Source organism: Gadus morhua, chromosome 17 (genome assembly GCF_902167405.1).
Source record: "Gadus morhua chromosome 17, gadMor3.0, whole genome shotgun sequence".
Classification (NCBI taxonomy): Eukaryota; Metazoa; Chordata; class Actinopteri; order Gadiformes; family Gadidae; genus Gadus; species Gadus morhua.
Window position 1 is genome coordinate 17,353,328 of NC_044064.1, and position 18,485 is coordinate 17,371,812.

At 42.9% G+C, this 18,485-nt stretch overlaps 1 protein-coding gene and 1 long non-coding RNA gene across 2 annotated transcripts in view; one reads left to right on the forward strand and one right to left on the reverse strand.

Moving 5' to 3' along the window:
* The window catches only part of clasp1a (cytoplasmic linker associated protein 1a), a 214,755-nt gene extending 196,349 nt beyond the window's left edge, over positions 1-18,406 (reverse strand). Inside the window, 2 exon segments of the mRNA XM_030338917.1 lie at positions 14,758-15,448; positions 18,078-18,406. Coding sequence (XP_030194777.1) covers positions 14,758-14,952 — 195 coding nt within the window. The 5' untranslated portion in view covers positions 14,953-15,448; positions 18,078-18,406.
* Positions 5,669-9,581, forward strand: LOC115529836 (uncharacterized). Its single transcript, XR_003973655.1, has 2 exons — positions 5,669-6,221; positions 9,340-9,581. It is a non-coding gene; the product is annotated as an uncharacterized LOC115529836 (long non-coding RNA).
* Positions 18,407-18,485: the final 79 nt, after the last annotated feature.

Sequence of the window (18,485 nt, forward strand, 5' to 3'; positions counted from 1 at the left end):
TTCCATTAATCAAACAGGTGTTAAATAAATATGTTAGTATTTGGGTGGACTGGGGTTTTCTGGCTTTGATGGTCTCATATGTCACCCCATCGTATCCACTGGCACTGTTATTGGGCAGGTGGGAAATAACTTTATCTACTTCTTCAAAAGTGAATTTAGCAGTGGATGGATAATAATCTGGGATAACCGTCTCCAAGCTTGTGGACCAAGGGGGCGGGGTCAGCGTTTGTATCGGGGGTGATTGACATTTGGCCATATAGTAGTTATAAACGTCAGTAGTATTATTGACGGTTGGCGGGGGGGAGGGAAACATGCTATTATTTTCAATTATGTCAATAGCTTTGGACCTGCGGTGCTGCCATAGGTATGACAGTTTGTCTCTGCTTACTCTACTTACTTACTAAGTACTAAGTACTAAGTACTTACTACTTACTCTACAGTTACTCTCTGCTTACTCTTACCCCTCCTCACCCACCAGTGCCTTCACGGACTTGCCCCCCTCTACCTTCAGGAACTCCTCACCCCCCCGACAAACTCACGTACACTCCGTTCAGGATCCACTCACACCCTCCAAACCCGACATACGAAGCTGTGCACCATGGGTGATCGGGCCTTTTCTGCTGCTGCCCCTAGACTATGGAACGCCCTCCCTGACCACCTGAGGGCTCCACAGACTACAGCTCTTTTTAAACGGAACCTCAAAACCCATCTCTTTAAAAGAGCATTTAGCTAAACTTTCTTTGAGGTTCCCCCTTTTTAATAGTTTGGTATTTTTTCTCTGAAGCACTTTGAGATTCTTGAATATAAAGTGCATTATAAATAAAATTTATTATTATTATTATTATTACTCTCCTTTGGCGTTTGTGGCGTTCGTCTGCTGCCCCTCTGCTGAGTGATGGTTGGATGACGTCTCTCACGAAGATCAGCTGTCTCTCAATCCAGGAAGTAATGGAAGCCGGTGTCAACTCCGTTGGATGTTTATCGCTCAATGGAAACTTCTTTAGAATCCGTGTTGCGTATTTCAGGAGTGGTAATCCGAACTCCTTCCTGTTGATATTTCCTGTGCGGAATATTCCATTTTGGAAGAATACTCCGGTTAGGATGGATGCCACTTTACTCCACTTCGCTGGATCGCCGGAGCAGGCAAAGTGCGCTCTTTCTTGGAGTAGTTTGGTATCCAATGATTTCCTGAATTGTCTTTCATGAGTCTCGAACATTGTCCATTCATGGCATTGAAGTTGGCGCACGTAGTTGTTAAAATCCACAGGGAGGTCTTCACCGTCCGATGGTGGTTGCGGGACGGGATCATTGGTTTGCCTCAGTTGTTTGTAGATGCGGCCACTGGCAAGGGCTTGTTTGAAGGCGATCCGTAGCACTGTGACTAGGCACATGTTAGGTACTAAGGTCTAAAGTACCTAACATGTACACACACATACACACACACACACAAACAAACACACACACAACACTACGAATGCTGGTAACGAATAGATTGTAAAAAGAGACACCATGTGAAGTTATTCTTTCGTTTTGGCAAGTAGCCGTGTAATAAGTGGGATAATGTATAGAACGTCTCTGGTCATTATCGAAAATAAGCCCCTTCAGGGCAAAGCAAAACACATCCGCTGGGCGGGCTCATCTAGCTGCGTAGGCATGTTGAACCATTTTTGTGACACACAATGATCGTTCAGTGTGACCGTACCTTAACACAGGACGGAGCCGACGGAACGGACAGACCCACAATGCATTTCGGGATCGCCCCATGCAAAGTCGCCCCATGCAAAGTCAATGAGCTTTAACGCATCTAACGCATCTACGCGCCTAAACCAATTGTTCCCTATGCAAAAATGCAGATTTTCAATGCTTCTAACGCGCGTAACGCGTTCAGTGTGGCCGTACCTTAAATCCTGATATTCTCCTGATGGGCCGTATGTGTTAACAACATATCCTGACATTTGTAACCTGAAAATCTTTTCTGCGTAAGAAAAGTAAATGACCTTATATTGGAATGAGGAGTAGAAAGTCGGTATTTCCCACAACACTTCAGTGGGCGTGCTGATGACGCTTCTGCATGTTATTGAGTGGCACTCTAAATGATAATCAGCCTGTTGCCTTTTGTTCGCTGAATGGTTAAAAAACATTAAACTGCTTTTAAGAGTCATTTGTGGTGAACGAATGTTATATATTGTAACTTACTTACTTGGGTTACTTGGGTTGGGTTCGAGTTGGAGGGCTCAGGCCAAGAATGTCAAGCATCTCCACCGCCGTAACATCATAGGGAAAATGTTGTTCTATTATGCACTCAGAAATTTGTTACATTATCGATGGGTTTCCACATTATTGCTATGGGTTTAATTACAACTAGAGGTTGAGCTTGTGCAACGCGCTCGCGAGAACTCTAGTATTTATAAAGGGTAAGTCCTCTGGTTGGTTGTCATTTTTCTGATTCCCCTGTTGGTGAACACAGAGCTTGCGTGTTGTTGACGGATGGCACAATCTCTGTGTTCGTCAATATACTTATCGAGTCTTAAAAACAAGATGGCGTCGATGGGTGAACTACTGATGGTATTGTGTGTATAAAATGTCCTTTTAATAAACAATCTGTACACTTACAATTTATCAATGCCTTGTTTTATATGTTAAGACCCTTATTATACTACCAAAGAAGTGTCGGGCTACTTTTAGACTTTTAAGTGGTTTAAAATAACGATTTAGTATTTACCATAACACATGCCCCCATTGTTCCAAGTTTATAGCGTTTTGGTAGAATCAGCTAAAAACAGCCAACTTAAGAATGCGTTTACATGTGCCTTTTTGCTCCCAAACGAACATCCCAACCCGTTATCATACTAAACATATCCCAGATCCATTTTACACTGGATTTGTCCTTTAATGGGATGTTAGACAAATCTGAGCTGTGTAATACAAGCCACAGGTGAGAGCTGCATTTTGCTTGTGTGTGTCCACATGCACAGATACACCGACAGGTTTTTTTTGAATGTGCACGGAAGCACTCTGTACGTTTTCAGATGTAGTAATCAGAACCCACTCCTTATCTAAACCTTTTCTTGATTGGATTTTCGATAATATCCATTTTCAACGGATTAGGTACTTTCAATAGCTCCCTCAATTTGGATTGGATTGCCTCAAAACACTTTTATATATTCAATAATGCTTAAAAATTATGTCAAAATCCCTTTTCCTTGTCACCTAGATCGTAATATTTTGCTTGAATATTTTGCTTATGGTTGCAAACTAATCCATAATTTGGATTTGATTGACCTCATATATAAAAAAAATTAAAATCTGCAAACCCACTTGCATTATTTTATCCAAATACAACAACCAACTTATGACCATAGGCATACATATAAAGTTGTCATATCAATTGACAACTGTATATAAATGTCAGCTGTTGATTATGATCAACCCAGTCGATATGCACAATATTGACCTCATCTAAGCAATATTCTGAACAAACCCAGAAACTATGATTCATGGTTCCTTTGATAGGAGTGGAACGCTGTCATGATGTACCTTAATCTATACAATGTGAGCACAGTTCACCTTGCTTACCAGTTCATGAGTTCTATGTATAATGTTATTTACAAAACCCAGATGAGGCTTCCATTTCTTTTTAGCAGACATTTTTAACCAAAGCGACAATGGTTAATTCATACATTAAAACACTAACGGCGGAGTCAACCACGCAAGGCAACAACCAGCTTGTCGGGTGTAGTAAGGGTTAGGTAGCTTGCTCAGGGACACCTCGACACTCAGCTAGGAGGAGCTGGAGATCAAACACGCAACCTTCCGGTTACAAGGACGCGCTACCTCCTGAGCTAAGCTGGGACAGCTATTAAGATGACAGCTTTATTGCACAAGTCATTTAGTAATTGAAAGATAAATGATTTAGCCGGCTTTTAATCCAAACCATAGTGCACTCGTTGCAAAACAGCTGGGCTGCCATAGACTGTTTTGCTTTTGGGGTAAGCTAGGTTCTAGCCCAGGCCATGTCGAGGCCATATTATGAGTGGTTATGGCGGCTAACCTAACACCACCAGCTACTGCTGTAAAGAGCTTTGTTTGAAGGCTAACAGCCGGGAGATGGGACTTCTGCACTTCAGCACCACCCACTGCACAATCTGACGTCACACAGAAGTTTGAGCACAAAACATAGTCATGTTATTCTAACTCTAGTTCTATGATTGTAGGCGTAGCCGTCTAGGCGTCGCCTTATGAGCTTGTCCCGCGCGCGAGCTTGTGCCCACTGAAAATTTCAGACAGACAGACAGACAGACAGACAGACAGACAGACAGACAGACAGACAGACAGACAGACAGACAGACAGACAGACAGACAGACAGACGGTTCGTCAACCCACCGCAAGCCACCTATAGGCTGAAGGAACTCCAGGATAGTCACTTCCACTAGGGTTTCACAAACAGGCAGTCTTTCATCACGTCTTGCTTTGTGTATTCTACATACAAGCAAATTCTGTCCCTCTCTTAATAGAGAGAGAGATGGTTGCGGTTTCCTGCTAACCACAACATCTTGCATTATTAGGTAATGTATTAGTATTATTAAAGCTCTACTTGGTTACAGCTTGACAATTCCATTACAGCAGTTAAGTTGCTCTCAAAGAAGCCTATCAAACATGAAACCACAGTGGTAGATAAACAAAATCACAGAAGGAGTTATCTTTTGTTTATACTCTGCTGTCCCGAATCATGTTTATTGGAGTCTCTATTTAAATCCACTCTAGTGAACTGTCACCTTTAGATTTTACGAATTAATAAATGAAACAATTCGATCTATAAAATATTATATCAAGGAACAGTTGAGCGGAGAAGTTGGAGCTAGATATTCAGGGATTATACTTTTGAGCGCTCATGACCACTGATCATGTTAATTGGCTGAAAACTCACTAACACAGGATGGCGTGTGCGTGTGTGTGCAAAGGTTACAGGGCTGTATTGTTAATGATTTCTTCTTGTGGATTAAAGAAGAGAAGAGACTGCACAGCCCCCCCCCTCTCTCTAGGTTAATTGAACAAGAAGCTCCAGTATGTGAGCACACCGGAAAGGAGGACAACCTCTTAAGAAAAAAAAGAAAAAAAAAATGTGCCGCAGACTAGCGCAGAGTCTTGACACCTGAGCAGGAAGCAAGGCTCCATGCGGACGGAATACTTCAGTGTAATACGCCCAAAGGAAATATGGTTTGGTTTCATTCATGGTGTTGGTAATGTGACTGAAATAGTTGTTGGGAACCTTTGGACTTTATGTCCAAACCTTGCATAATCCCTTGCTTGGTTTGATCAGAAAGTGTGCGAATGTGATTTCTATTGTGAAATCGCCATCGCAGCGTTATTACGTTGTTGTGTAACTGTTCTGCTAGAGGTCAACTTGCACTGAGGGAAAATAAGGACAAACAAAAAGGCACGTCACAGACCGTTGGTTTGTACTGGAGCTTAGAGTCTTATCTGGGGGCAACTTGCAGAGATGTTATTATTATGCTATTATCTTGTGATGGGTGACTAGTTGTATAAGTTGTACATACAGTCGTGTCATAGATACGTGGCCTCGCTGCAGAGCTACACCAGGAAGAGAATGAAAGTTGTGATGGGAAGGGGAACGAGCAAGGCATCGTAGGATCGGAGGATCAGACAAGCATTAAAGTTTGAGGCTAACTCTTGTTTTGTGGTCAAACATGCAAATATCAAAACACAAACATACACAAACCAGTGATCAGGCAAAACACACACTGATCTCATTGGCCTGTTGGATCTTTGCACACACACACACACACACACACACACACACACACACACACACACACACACACACACACACACACACACACACACACACACACACACACACACACACACACACACACACGATGGCTGGTACTTTGCTTGCGAAGATCATAGGAGGAGTTTAGAGTTTTGATTCCTTTTGCTTTGAGGCAGGCACGTTGGTGTGAGAATAAGCCAATCCTTGACCGACAGATTTTCTGGCAACTGGTGCACTTGTACTCCTGGCCTGTGGCTGTTGTAGCAGTCTGGATGGATGCATCACCCTTTCGCCGGGCACGTTTGTGCATTTCAGCTGTCCTCTTGGTTTTTGCTGAGCTTGACGGCAGCTTTGTTTACTGCCAAGCGCCAAGCGTTTTTATCAGCGGCCGTGGACTCCCACGTTTTAGACTCCAGACCTGCCATGGTAAGTTGGTATTTGAGCTGGTCTTTGAAGCGTTTCCGAGGTCCACTTCTGTCACGCTTGCCCTGACGCAGCTCACTGTACAGGACAGCTTTTGGCAGCCTGTTTTCCTCCATGCGTGAGACGTGACCAGTCCAGCGCAACTGGCGGACCAGCATGGTGGCTTCCATGCTGGGTAACTGAGCTCTCTCCAGGACTTCCATGTTGGTGGTGTGGTCCTGCCACCTGATATTTAAGATGGAGCGCAGGCAACGTTGATGGAAGCACTCGAGCAGCCTCAGCTGCTTCCTGTAAAGGACCCAGGACTCTGAGCCATACAGTAAAGTGCTGAGTACAGCAGCCCTGTATACTTGGATTTTGGTGGTCAGTCGCAGTGAGTGGTTGTCCCACACCCGTTTGCGGAGCCTGCCAAATGCACTGTTTGCTTTGGAGAGTCTGTTGTCAATGTCTTTTGTGATTGAAGCATCATTTGAGATTGCACTGCCCAAGTATGTGAACTGATCCACTGCACTTAAGCAGGTAGTGTCAATGGTGATGGATGGTGGGATGTACTGTACGCGGGGTGGTGGCTGGTAGAGCACTTCTGTTTTCTTGAGGCTTATGGTGAGTCCGTAAGCCTTTGTTGCTGCTGAGAAGCGGCTTACAATGAGCTGCAGTGCCTCTGTCACACTAAATTTGTACCGGGGGCAAAATTTGTACCGGGCGCGTCATCATTACGTAATCCATTACAAACCTGCCTGTCAGCAGATGATCGCGTCGGCCGTTGCCGGGCAGGTTTCAAAAAACATTCGCGCTCATGTTGCCAAAGACGAAATAACATAATACAGTTAACGGATCGCTAGATAATGTAATGTTTTGTTGGGTTCCTTAATAAACACACGATGTATCTTGGAACAGACATCAACATGCAGCGCGCCAATCCAACTGCGCATGCTCCGTGTGACGGTCTAATAACTGATGTTGATATCATTAAAGATAACACTTGTTTTTACTTTATATTTGTATTGTATTTAATTGTTTAATCCAATTTAGCAAGTAAACTGAGTGTTTAAAGCAGGTCAAGGACGAAATAGCACAATACAGATAACGGATCGCTAGATAGAAGGTTCGCGAATGTTCACGTCATTCGACGCGATCGTCCGTTGCCCGGCAACGGACGACGCGATCATCTGTTGCCGGGCAGGTTTGGACTGGATTACGTATTGATGACGCGCCCGGTACAAATTTTGCCCCCGGTACAAATTTAGTGTGACACCTCCTCTGTGTGTGCTAAGAGGGCACAGTCATCTGCAAAGAGTAGTTCTGTGATATTTTTGTCCGTGTTCTTCGTCTTAGCCAGAAGTCGGCGTAGATAAAAAAATACCACCATAAGTTCTGTATCTGATGTACAGGCCTTCAGTCACATCTGCCGTGGCTTCTTGAAGCATCATGCTAAAGAATATGGCAAATAGGGTTGGTGCAAGCACGCACCCTTGCTTCACCCCGTTGTTTATGGGGAAGGGCTCCGAGATGCTGCCAGTGTGTTTGACCTGGCCTTTCTGTCCTACATTAAGTTGTTGGAGGATGGTGAGGAACTTGGGAGGGCAGCCGAGTTTGAACATGATTTTCCAGAGGCCCTCCCTGCTGACTGTATCGAAGGCCTTTGTGAGGTCGATAAAGGCAGCATAAAGGCCCATGTTTTGCTCCATGTCTGTGGTCTGTGGTTCCCCTCCCTGATCTGAAGCCACACTGGCTTTCGGGGAGAACTTCTTCGGCGACAGTAGATGTAATTCTATCGAAAAGGACCCTGGCTAGGATTTTACCAGCGGTCGAGAGAAGGGAGATACCACGGTAGTTTGAGCAGTCAGACTTTTCCCCTTTGTTTTTGTATAGGGAGACAATCAGTGCATCTCTAAAGTCTTTGGGGATTGTGCCCTTCTCCCAACATACAGCGAACAGGTCTGTGAGCCAGTAAAAGAGTGCGTCGCCCCCCTGCTTGTAGACTTCCGCAGGAATCCCATCACTTCCAGGTGATTTGTGCGATCGTAATTTGCATATGGCAGATGCGACTTCTTTCAGGGTAGGTGGTATATCCAGTTCAGACCTTGATTCATGCTGGGGTATCCTGGCTATTGATGTCTCTTGGACAATCCGTCTGTCTTCAAAGAGGCAATTGAAATGTTCAGCCCAACGTTTCATGATAGCCTCTTTGTCTGTCAGGAGGGTTGAACCATCTGATGTCTTAAGAGGTGTTTGAGCCTGGTGGCTGGGACCATATGCTGATTTCAGAGCTTCATAAAAGGATCTTGTGTCACCCATATCTGCGTAAAGCTGTGTTCTCTCTGCGAGAGCAGTCCACCAGTTGTTTTGGATCACACGCAGCTTTATTTGCAACTGCTTACATGCTGCTCTATATGTTGATTTTGCCGTCGAGCTGGTAGGGCATGCAAGCACTTTGCCATGGCAGATATGTTTTGCTTGAAGAAGGGATTTGATTTCAGAGTCACTTTCATCAAACCAGTCTTTATTTCTTCTTCTAGAGAACCCAACTACTTCTGCAGTTGTTTCCTGGAGAGTGGTTTTCAGATGGTTCCACAGTTCTTCAGGATCGTCAGTGCTTGGGTCCTGCGCTACATCAAGTTTCCTTTTGAGCTTAGCTTGGAATTCCTCATTGAGTAGGTGGAGCCTCTCAACTTGGAGTTTTTTTGGGGGTAGACCTTTCTTTCTTGGGGTTACTATTATCCTGAAGGTGACTTTTGCCCTGACCAGTCTATGGTCAGTGTAACAGTCAGCGCTGGGCATAACCCGGGTGTGCAGCACGTCAGCTGTGTCCTGCTGGCGCACAAGGATGTAGTCCAGCATATGCCAGTGTTTGGAGCGTGGGTGTCTCCAAGTGGTCTTATACCTGGCCTTTTGTTGGAACATCGTGTTTGTTATGGTGAGGTTGTGTTCGGAACAGAGTTCCAGTAGCATTCGCCCATTGTCATTGCAGTTGCCAATTCCGTGCCTTCCCAGGACTCCTCTCCAGAGATCATAGTCCTGACCGACTCTTGCAGTCTCCCATTATTAGGAGCTTATCTCTGCGATCAGCTGCCTTGATAAGCATTCCGAGGTCATGATAAAATGCTTCCTTTGTCCCTAGGTCAGCCTGTAAGGTGGGAGCATACACGCTGATTATGGTGGCAAATTGCCTGTCTTGGATGGGTAGACGGAGGGACATCAGGCGGTCTGAGTGGCCGATTGGAAGGCTTTGGAGTTTCCCAGCGATGGTGTTCTTGATCACACACACACACACACACACACACACACACACACACACACACACACACACACACACACACACACACACACACACACACACACACACACACACACACACACACACACACACACACACACACAAAATTACTAAATATAGAGACTCACAGAAAGAGTAACAACATCAATCAAATACAATCAACAATAGAATGAGAGTTTTTCCAAAAACTCTCTGGCAGGGATTGCAGTTAAATGTTCCTGGAGGCTGAGATGGCCAGCAGCCAGGTGAATCCAAGTGCTACAGCACTTGGTAGCATGTTTTCATAATGTCACCCCGTATTTACCCCCAGCTAGTGTTATGATTGTACCTTGCTTTGCCAGCAATACTACTACACATCCTAAACTCAACTCCAACCAAGCCAATAGGGAAAAGGTGCCTGAACCACTAGCTTTTCCAATTGATGAGGCACAGTGAGGACCTCACTAAAGCTACATCTCTTTGCATTAGGGCTGTAACGATACGCGTATCAAACCGAAAATCGCGATACTCAAAGCCACGAACCTGTCTCGCGGTGTGAGAAGGCAGAAGCGCGATATGCCCTTTCTAACTCTTCGGTCAAATTGTCCGATTGAAATTTGCTAATAATTAGCAAACTAAATAATAGTCTGCTGACAGCGCCCCCTCCTATCGATGCCGTAAATATGTGACGAGATGCCCTCTCTGTGATCACAGCTCTCCGTGGCTACGGAGGATTGCATGTCTCCACAGCCGTCGAAGTCCTCATATGCGATATGAACGACATTTATCCAGAGTGGGCCAAGCGCGAAAAAATTTGCCTGTGTGATCCTGTCTCTATTGTTTTGTGTGATTTGACTGGCAGTTTGTCTGCTTATAGGTCGGAATGAAGCGGCCACCGATTGACAGGATGGGTACTTTATTCTACCGGACTCGTTCGCTTCTTCACTAGACACACGCGCTACCGCTCGCTCTCCTCGCTCGTCCACTCACTCGCTGACGTCACTCACACACGCATACGCACACTGCCATTCTCGCGCATACACATATGCTACTCGTAACACTATGCCTCGTTATTGCGACGTTCATGTTTTTCCTTATCTATTGAAAGTTAGGCTATTAAACATGTTGCATTCTATACGGCCTGATTATGTCATTATTTAAGCTACATAGCCTAATAAGAAGCGCTAATAAGGATATTTGAATAAACCAACCAAACAGTTAAAGGGGCCCTATTATGCCTACCAGCAAAAAGCATCCTCCAACTGCAATCTTTGGTTATTTCTTTATTAATTTAGCTATACTTTAATAGTATTCTTTCGGTTCAAATCTGTTCAGTGTTCCAAATTATTTGTTATTAAATGTTACGTTAAGATAATTGGTATTTAAGTGTTGTTTAAATAAAATGCTTTTTAAATTTAAAAGAATCGTGGGATGTATCGAACCGTGGGTCAAAAATCGTGATACAAACCGAATCGTGAATTTGTGTATCGTTACAGCCCTACTTTGCACACACAAACACACACACGCACACAAACACTGACACAGATTTGTATGTACAGTACATTGATGTAGCTGTTGCATTAAGACTGATCAATTCTAAAGGTAGTGTTGAGAGTGTTTACATGGCCTCTGCTGCTTTTAGCTGAAAATACAACACTGTTTGTCTGCAACAGGGGTGCCCAAATTCTTCCCTCTGGAGGGCCAAAATTTAATCGGGGGGAGGCTCGTGGGCCAAAATTGTAATTTTTCAGTATATTAGGTTAAATATGGGTATAAATAGCATGCGCGTGCAAAATCAACACTATCACAAGGTCATTTTGAAAAATGAATGACAATGTTTATTGTGCTTCACATTAATGTTCAAAAAATAATAAATAAATCATAAAATCTATCTTCTTTAAATCAGAAAAATAATTGAAGCGCTATGAAATATTTGAAGACAGACATGGAACATTACTAGGCCTTGGGCCTGTATATTGCGTTGGAATCGACCTCGGTAAATAAATAATCATGTTCCCAACATTTTTTGAATTTGCGTTTGTCTGTGTGCCACTGCCGCTCCATCCTTGCGTCTCACTTACTCGCTGTCACGTGACTTCGGATTGGAGCGCAAGAGGATAGGAGCTCAACAGCGCCACCCTACCATCAATGTATCACAATGTTATTCTATGGTCAGGAATGGAAGTGCACCAATCAATAATATTCAATGAGTGCGAGCGCTGATGGTGGAAAACAATAATATATACAGTGGGTAAGGCGCGGGCCAAATAAAATCAGTCGCGGGCCAAGTTTGGCCCGCGGGCCCCAAATTGGGCTGCCCTGGTCTGCAAGGAGGCAGCAACAGCTGTCTAATCAGTGTTGAGATTGAGACTGCAGCCTTTAAACCTTATGCTACCTGTTAAGGTATACCAGCATCCCACATTCAGACATCACAACACTCACATCATTCAACCAACATCAACTCAAAATAGTCAAAGTGTGAAACAAAAACAATAGAATAGGACAATATAATGTGGATATTGATCAATCTTGATTATAGCTGGAACGACTGAGGAGGGCCAGAAAGTAGTTATCGGACAGACAGAGACAGAGAGAAATACATTAACGTGTCAGTGTGGACCGGCCTGACTCAGAACTAATGAATCATAACATGTCCCAACTCAACGAGAGCACCAGGCAGGCTTTTTCAGGAAAGCATATGCTTGCCCACACATTTGTAGCACAATTTTAATAATTAAAATTAATCTGTAATTAATTACATTTATGGCCGCTTCAGGTATAACACCATGTGGTCTTGTGGATTCAGAGCCACATTGTGGTAATAGTAGCCCTGTGACATGTTATGATCACATGATGAAATGTAGCTCTTCAGAACATACTATAGCTAACTATATTTCATTGTCAGCACAGTATCATTTCCGTGTGTTTTGTGCAAATCTTCTTTAGCACATGAATTCAGCCAACTTGTAAACTTGACAGGTCAATTAACTACAGTGAGAGCAGAATGAGCTTGGTTTTCTTACTGAACAAAAGACAACATTCTTGGGAGAAGACCATGCCTCCTCACAAAGCGCCTCAGTTTATGGAGGATAAATCCAACCCAATTCCCCCACTCCCCCTCACTAGTACTAAATACTATCCACGTTAGGTGCTGGGTGAATCCTGGCATGCTCTTAAGGCCCTGTTCACTCCGCATTAATACACTCTGTGAAGTCCACCCGACCACATTGAGTGGCACTGTGTTTCAGAAATTCTATTGCTGTATTTATTTGTTTGTGTGTTTGTTTGTTTGTTCTGCCCGGTTTAGTTCAGAGCCACTTGAAAACAGGCAACATCATAATCCGCTGTGACTGAATGACCCAGAAAGGGGGAACCCCGGAGGGACTGAGGGGAAGGACAGACAGACTAAGCCTCGATCATGGGAAAAATAATAAATCACGATTATTTTGGTCAATATTGAAATCACGATTATTCAAACGATTTTTTTTGAGTTTGAAAACATGTGTCAGGGTTCCAGAGTGCGGCCAATTTGGTCGCACATTCGACCAAAATATTTAAGGGTGCGACTAATATTTTTTATAGGTCGCACTGGTACCTGACGCTGCCCGGGTGAAAAAATAAATTTCCTTCGCAATTGCATCATCCCTCTTTGTTCTCCTGTAATCAAACTCACACTCATGTTAGGTCATGGTAGGATCATATCGTGGTCTAAACCAATAAGAGAAAGATCTTGGTCAGTTCTTTTTCTCTGATTGGCTCTGGTCCTGTTCACTCCTTGCAAACGACCTGAGCGCCAGAGTAACTGAAACGGATAAAGAAAAAAAACACGACAAAGAAGGGGGAAAATTAAGCGAGGTAAAAACACAGAATGTTTTTTCATTCAAAAAAACTAAGCCTACAGTTCCAACCTGCCTTACTACTGAGAGTAGTTATTCAAGCCCTTTTATTTGGAAATGTTTTATTTTGCTTAATTTTTTTGTTTGAAATTTCATCTCAGTGAAAAACTTGAAACACTTTATTTCTATTTGTATATATAATTGTGCTTCAAATAAAGACAAACAATTCTCTACACCGCACAATTCTCTACACCAGGGACACTTTTTAGCCCGTAAGTTACGAGCTGGAACTGGGAGTGAATCGATCTGATACGAGTTCACGGGTAGTGAGTTGCGGGTTTGTCTGCCGTTCCAGGATATTTTCACGGGTAGAAGGTTGTGAAAACACGGGTTACGGGTTGCCTGCAACGCACCTTTATTCTTGTTCAAAAATCATTCACATTATATGAAAGTTATGGAGAGTGATAAAAAGGTAACCTAATGGCGTTAAAAGCAACGCAATGACAAATTTGGTGCACCTAAATTTTGTGCTGGTGCACAAATTTTTTTTGCCGCACCACCAGTGCAACCAACGCAAAAAGTTAGTCTGGAGCCCTGTGTTGTATTTATTCACAATGTCTCAGATTATTTATTTTTTACTTTGAAATTTCGCCTTAAAAAGAGAAAAAATAAAATGATATACAGATATGTATCCAGCTGTTCTGCCCTTTCTATAATAAAAAGCGCTCAGCTCAAAAAAAATCGCGATCAAAATTCGATTAATCGCCCAGCCCTAAGACAGACAGACAGACAGACAGAACAAAGAGGGAGAGACGGACAGAAAGGGAGAGAGAGAGTGAATAAGACTGAGATAGAAGGAGACAGAGAGATAAATAATGAAAGGAAGGAAGAGATTTGAAGTCCAATAGAAAGGGGAGAGAGTGAAAGACTTGGAGGAAGTAATGCACATATAGGCTTTTCTTTTCCTCTTCACAGTAGAAAACTATGAATAAGCTGAATTTGAGTTCAGTGCAGGAAATAGACATTGGTCCAGACAGTATTAGCACATGCATGGCATTTAAATGCTTTCTAATACTTCAACTTAAAACATTTCAGCTTTATCCCATCCAACCTAGTTTGTGGTGACACAAGGACACAACGTTCCCAATGACACAGTAAATAAATAGAAACGTAATAACAAAATGATAAAATAACAACAATAATAAAAAAACAATACAAAGTTTGTGCAGTCTCCCACCATAGTTAGGTCTCATATTGTAGGTCTCATATTTGGAACTGGCAGTCAAAGACATGATGTCAACATCAAACATTTTAGTCCATTCAGGACTAAAGGACTACGTGCAACAACAAAAAAACAGTGACGTCGTCTACTACTTTCGACTGCAACGCTACTTTATAAAATGCAACAATGATAATTACTTTTTAAACATTTCTCCAAGGTTCTTACCTTGAAGTTGCTTGAGTTAACCCAGGAGGTGGCGATGCCGTCCACCAACTTGTCCAGGTTGGTCTGATCATGCTCCAGGTCGCTGGACTTGTCCTTGTCGGAGATGTAGTCAATGATCTCCTGGCCCACTTGCAGTCTGCGCCCAACATCCTTCTGCAGAACCTGGTTCAGACAGCTCTCCATGTTGGCCTCCATGCTGAGCCCACCACCTCCCTCAGTCTGTATGCCTATCCCAACTGCCTCAATTAGTAGCTCACCAATTACAGGACGACTGGCCTGGCTGCTAGCTAGCTTACCTGCAATGCTCCAGTAAGCAGTGAGAAAATAATAGCAAGAGTAGAGTTCAGCTACAATAGTTGGCTTGGTATCTCTACCAGTGGGCAATAGGGGGTTGGGATTGGGCCTTCGTGCCGTACTGATGAGCTAACAAGCTTGGAAACCAGGTGTCTGTGGCTGGATGATGGATAAAGTGGGGCTAAGGGAACGGCAGCAATGTAGCCTGTGTGTCTGGAGAACACCTGGGAGGGTTGACTGGCTCCCTCCTACTTCCCTGTGGGGAAGAGTCTGAGTCAAACAACCTCTGGGCTGGTGGCAGAGATGGTTGCTTCAGAGAGGCTGGCGAGGGACAGAAGAGGACTTGTCTTATAGCCTAGAGGTCCATATCCTGTCCCGGGGTCTGCTTCGGAGATTCCTGGACCAATCAGAATCAGAATCAAATCAGAAGGATGTTCCAATGCAAGGGATTTGTGATATTTTATAGGTTGTTCATACAAATGGGAAATATTTTAAATAATTGAACAAGACATCCAGTAAAAAAATAAGATATTTAGACATACGTAAAATATAACTATAAGATAAAATATGGTGAAATGGAAAGACAAGGTCAACAACGACAGGTGTTCAAATCATATCCTTCAAGCGTACAGTCTCCCAGAAACCAGAACCATACTTACTGCTACATAAGTCCAATGTTTGTCATGCTTGTTAGGCTCATTTGTTGAGCATATGATGGGTCTACATGAAATGAGCTGAGGTGAGAAAAAAGGCCATCCCATTTCCATATTCCTTGTGTATGCATGTCCTGCATTGCGTGGCAGAGGAGCAATAAGAGAATCATCCCAGAATGATTCATCCTCTTTCATCCCAGATACACTGACTGGTTTTTGTTCCTAATCAAGTATGATTATGGATATGAGGGTTAAACCATAAGATTATAATCATCATTTATATAGATGTATTATAATTTCCGGGTTTTATTTGAAACGATAGATCTTTGGGATTTTTTTGATCACCTCTTAAACTAATGTTTCCAATGAGGGGCAGGAGAGTGTGGAAAGTGTTCATGTCCTGGTCAAGCGGTCCTTGGTTTGATCCCAATGCACCCTACCTGTAGGCCATCTAACCCCTACCTGCTCCTTCAAGACGTTTCTGTATTCACAGTTAATCGATTGGGATAAAAGCATCCCCTAAATATAAATCTTACCTGAAGCTAATCTTAGCAAAGAGGCATACATGCTGTTCATCCACAGGGAATGATTAATTTGTGGAAAGGCAAATGCAACCATTACAACAAGCACTTCTTTACCAGAGTGTGTTAGGAAGCTTGTGTTGCCATGGAACACCATTCAGCAAATGAAGCCTTAGTTGGGACCAATGCGACAAAGGATAATCTTTAATTACCAGCCTGACTTACATAATCAAACCTGTTCCATTGACTCTGTAGATAGATAGGGCGCACAGTGACCTCAAAGGGACAATCCTCCAATGCAATAAATGTTCTGGTTTGACAATTGGCTACCATGGAAACCGGAAAGGAGAGCGCAGAGTGGTTGTGGGTTTGTGTGATTGGGGGGGGGGGGTCAGCTCTAGCAGTATCAACCTTGCTTATTATTTATTAGGCTAGTAGCATTTTAACTGTTTCCACTTCAAAACAATACCTGTCACATGCTGACCTAGCTCCTTCTGTCGATATCTTGAGGGCTTTCCTGTGTTCCCCTGTGAGAGAGCTGAGGACACCTCAGCTAAATGTGTTCACTTGCTTCTAGTGACTCTGAGGCTTTTCCTATTCTAGGCAAATCATAGACTACAAAGATCCCAATTATGCAAAAGGCAACACAGTGACTAAGCAACTGGTAGAGTACAGCCTGAACACGGCCAGAGTACAAGAGTCCCGCTGCAGCAACCTAATGCTAACAACATGCATTCAAACTTATGTAGGTTGATTTGGTTAAAGCATCCACTAATATATCTATTTAGAGAAACACATTTATTGAGCGCCAAGTTTTGACTTGGGCATGCTTTGTATAACTTAGAAGTGGTTCTTTTGTCCATATCGTCCATAATAATTCCTTTTAATCACATTTTAGAAATACGTTTTTTTCACTTGAACAAACAATATTTGAATTTGTATCAAATTTTGGGCCGAGAGTAGTCTCACTCATTTTTTAATAGCCACTGCCAGAAAACCGAAGTTGACAATGTTTCAATTTTTTATCGCAGTATTGTAGGTCCATGTGTGCAGATTCTGCCTGTCACACAACAGTGAGCATGCCCAGATCATAACCCTTCCTCTGGAATGGTCCATGTGACTTATACCGGTAGTGACTATACAATCCTCACACCTTGGGGCGTTTCATTTTTCTATTTTCATTGAATAAGTGTTGGCAGCATGAACATTTATTTTGTATGACTTAAAAGCTGCGATGGGATTACAAATGCATTATTATTGTGGATGACTAAGACTCAAAGATAGTCCCTTGACATACTGTCAGAATAAAGGCAGAAATAGAGAAACAATATAAACCATATATAATGCTTTTAGAAACAATACTAATGCTGAATAAATTCAAGTTACAAATTATAGTGTAATATATAGGAATAAATAACGCCTGTTCAGCAGAACTTTTGCTAATTATATTTATATTCTGACATGCAATGCTGGCTTCACAGCCAGGGATCTGTGCTTTTGTGTGGCGCTAGCGGCTAGCTTTCACAGCCCAAATAACGCAACTAATCACACAAAAGCCAACCCTGACAGCACTAACACAATGGTTAACACAATGTCCGCTATCACAGCGAATATCTAGCACTCACCGACCATTCAATGCTTCACATTGTAACATGATACACACATCTGGGGGGATTATAGGTAGGTGTGTAGGTCTACAGCTATAGGCTATAGGCTAGCCCATAGCAGAGCCCTGCCTTTCATTGAAACGTCAAATCTAGACAGACACCAGCACATCACAAAGAAACACACCAAGTCATCTGCACAGGGTCAAAAATATACGGCATTCATGGACATTGATATAGCCACTCACCACATTATTTTTTAACAGCGTAGCTGGTGAATAAATATAACTCCAGGGTCCTTTTTCTCAAGGTATTCGTCAGTTTTCTCTCCACCCCGGAATTCTAGAGAAGAATGAGAGCCATGCGCATGCGCGGTGCACCTAGGGATGATGTTGGCACTTGCAGCGTTGTCGCATAGAAGGCCCTTACTTTATGTTTAGAGCCCTAGCGACATCTTCTGGACAAAAACCAGTGAACTTACTTCCAATCATACGACTTACTAATTGAACTTATGCTGTGCGCGTGTTAATCACAAATCATAAATAATAAACATTTAAATGGAAATCATACAAAATTTCTGGTTAAATCTGGCATTAATAATTCAAAATTAAAATGCCTGATTTCTTGCATGAACAACTATGACGACATGTTGTAAA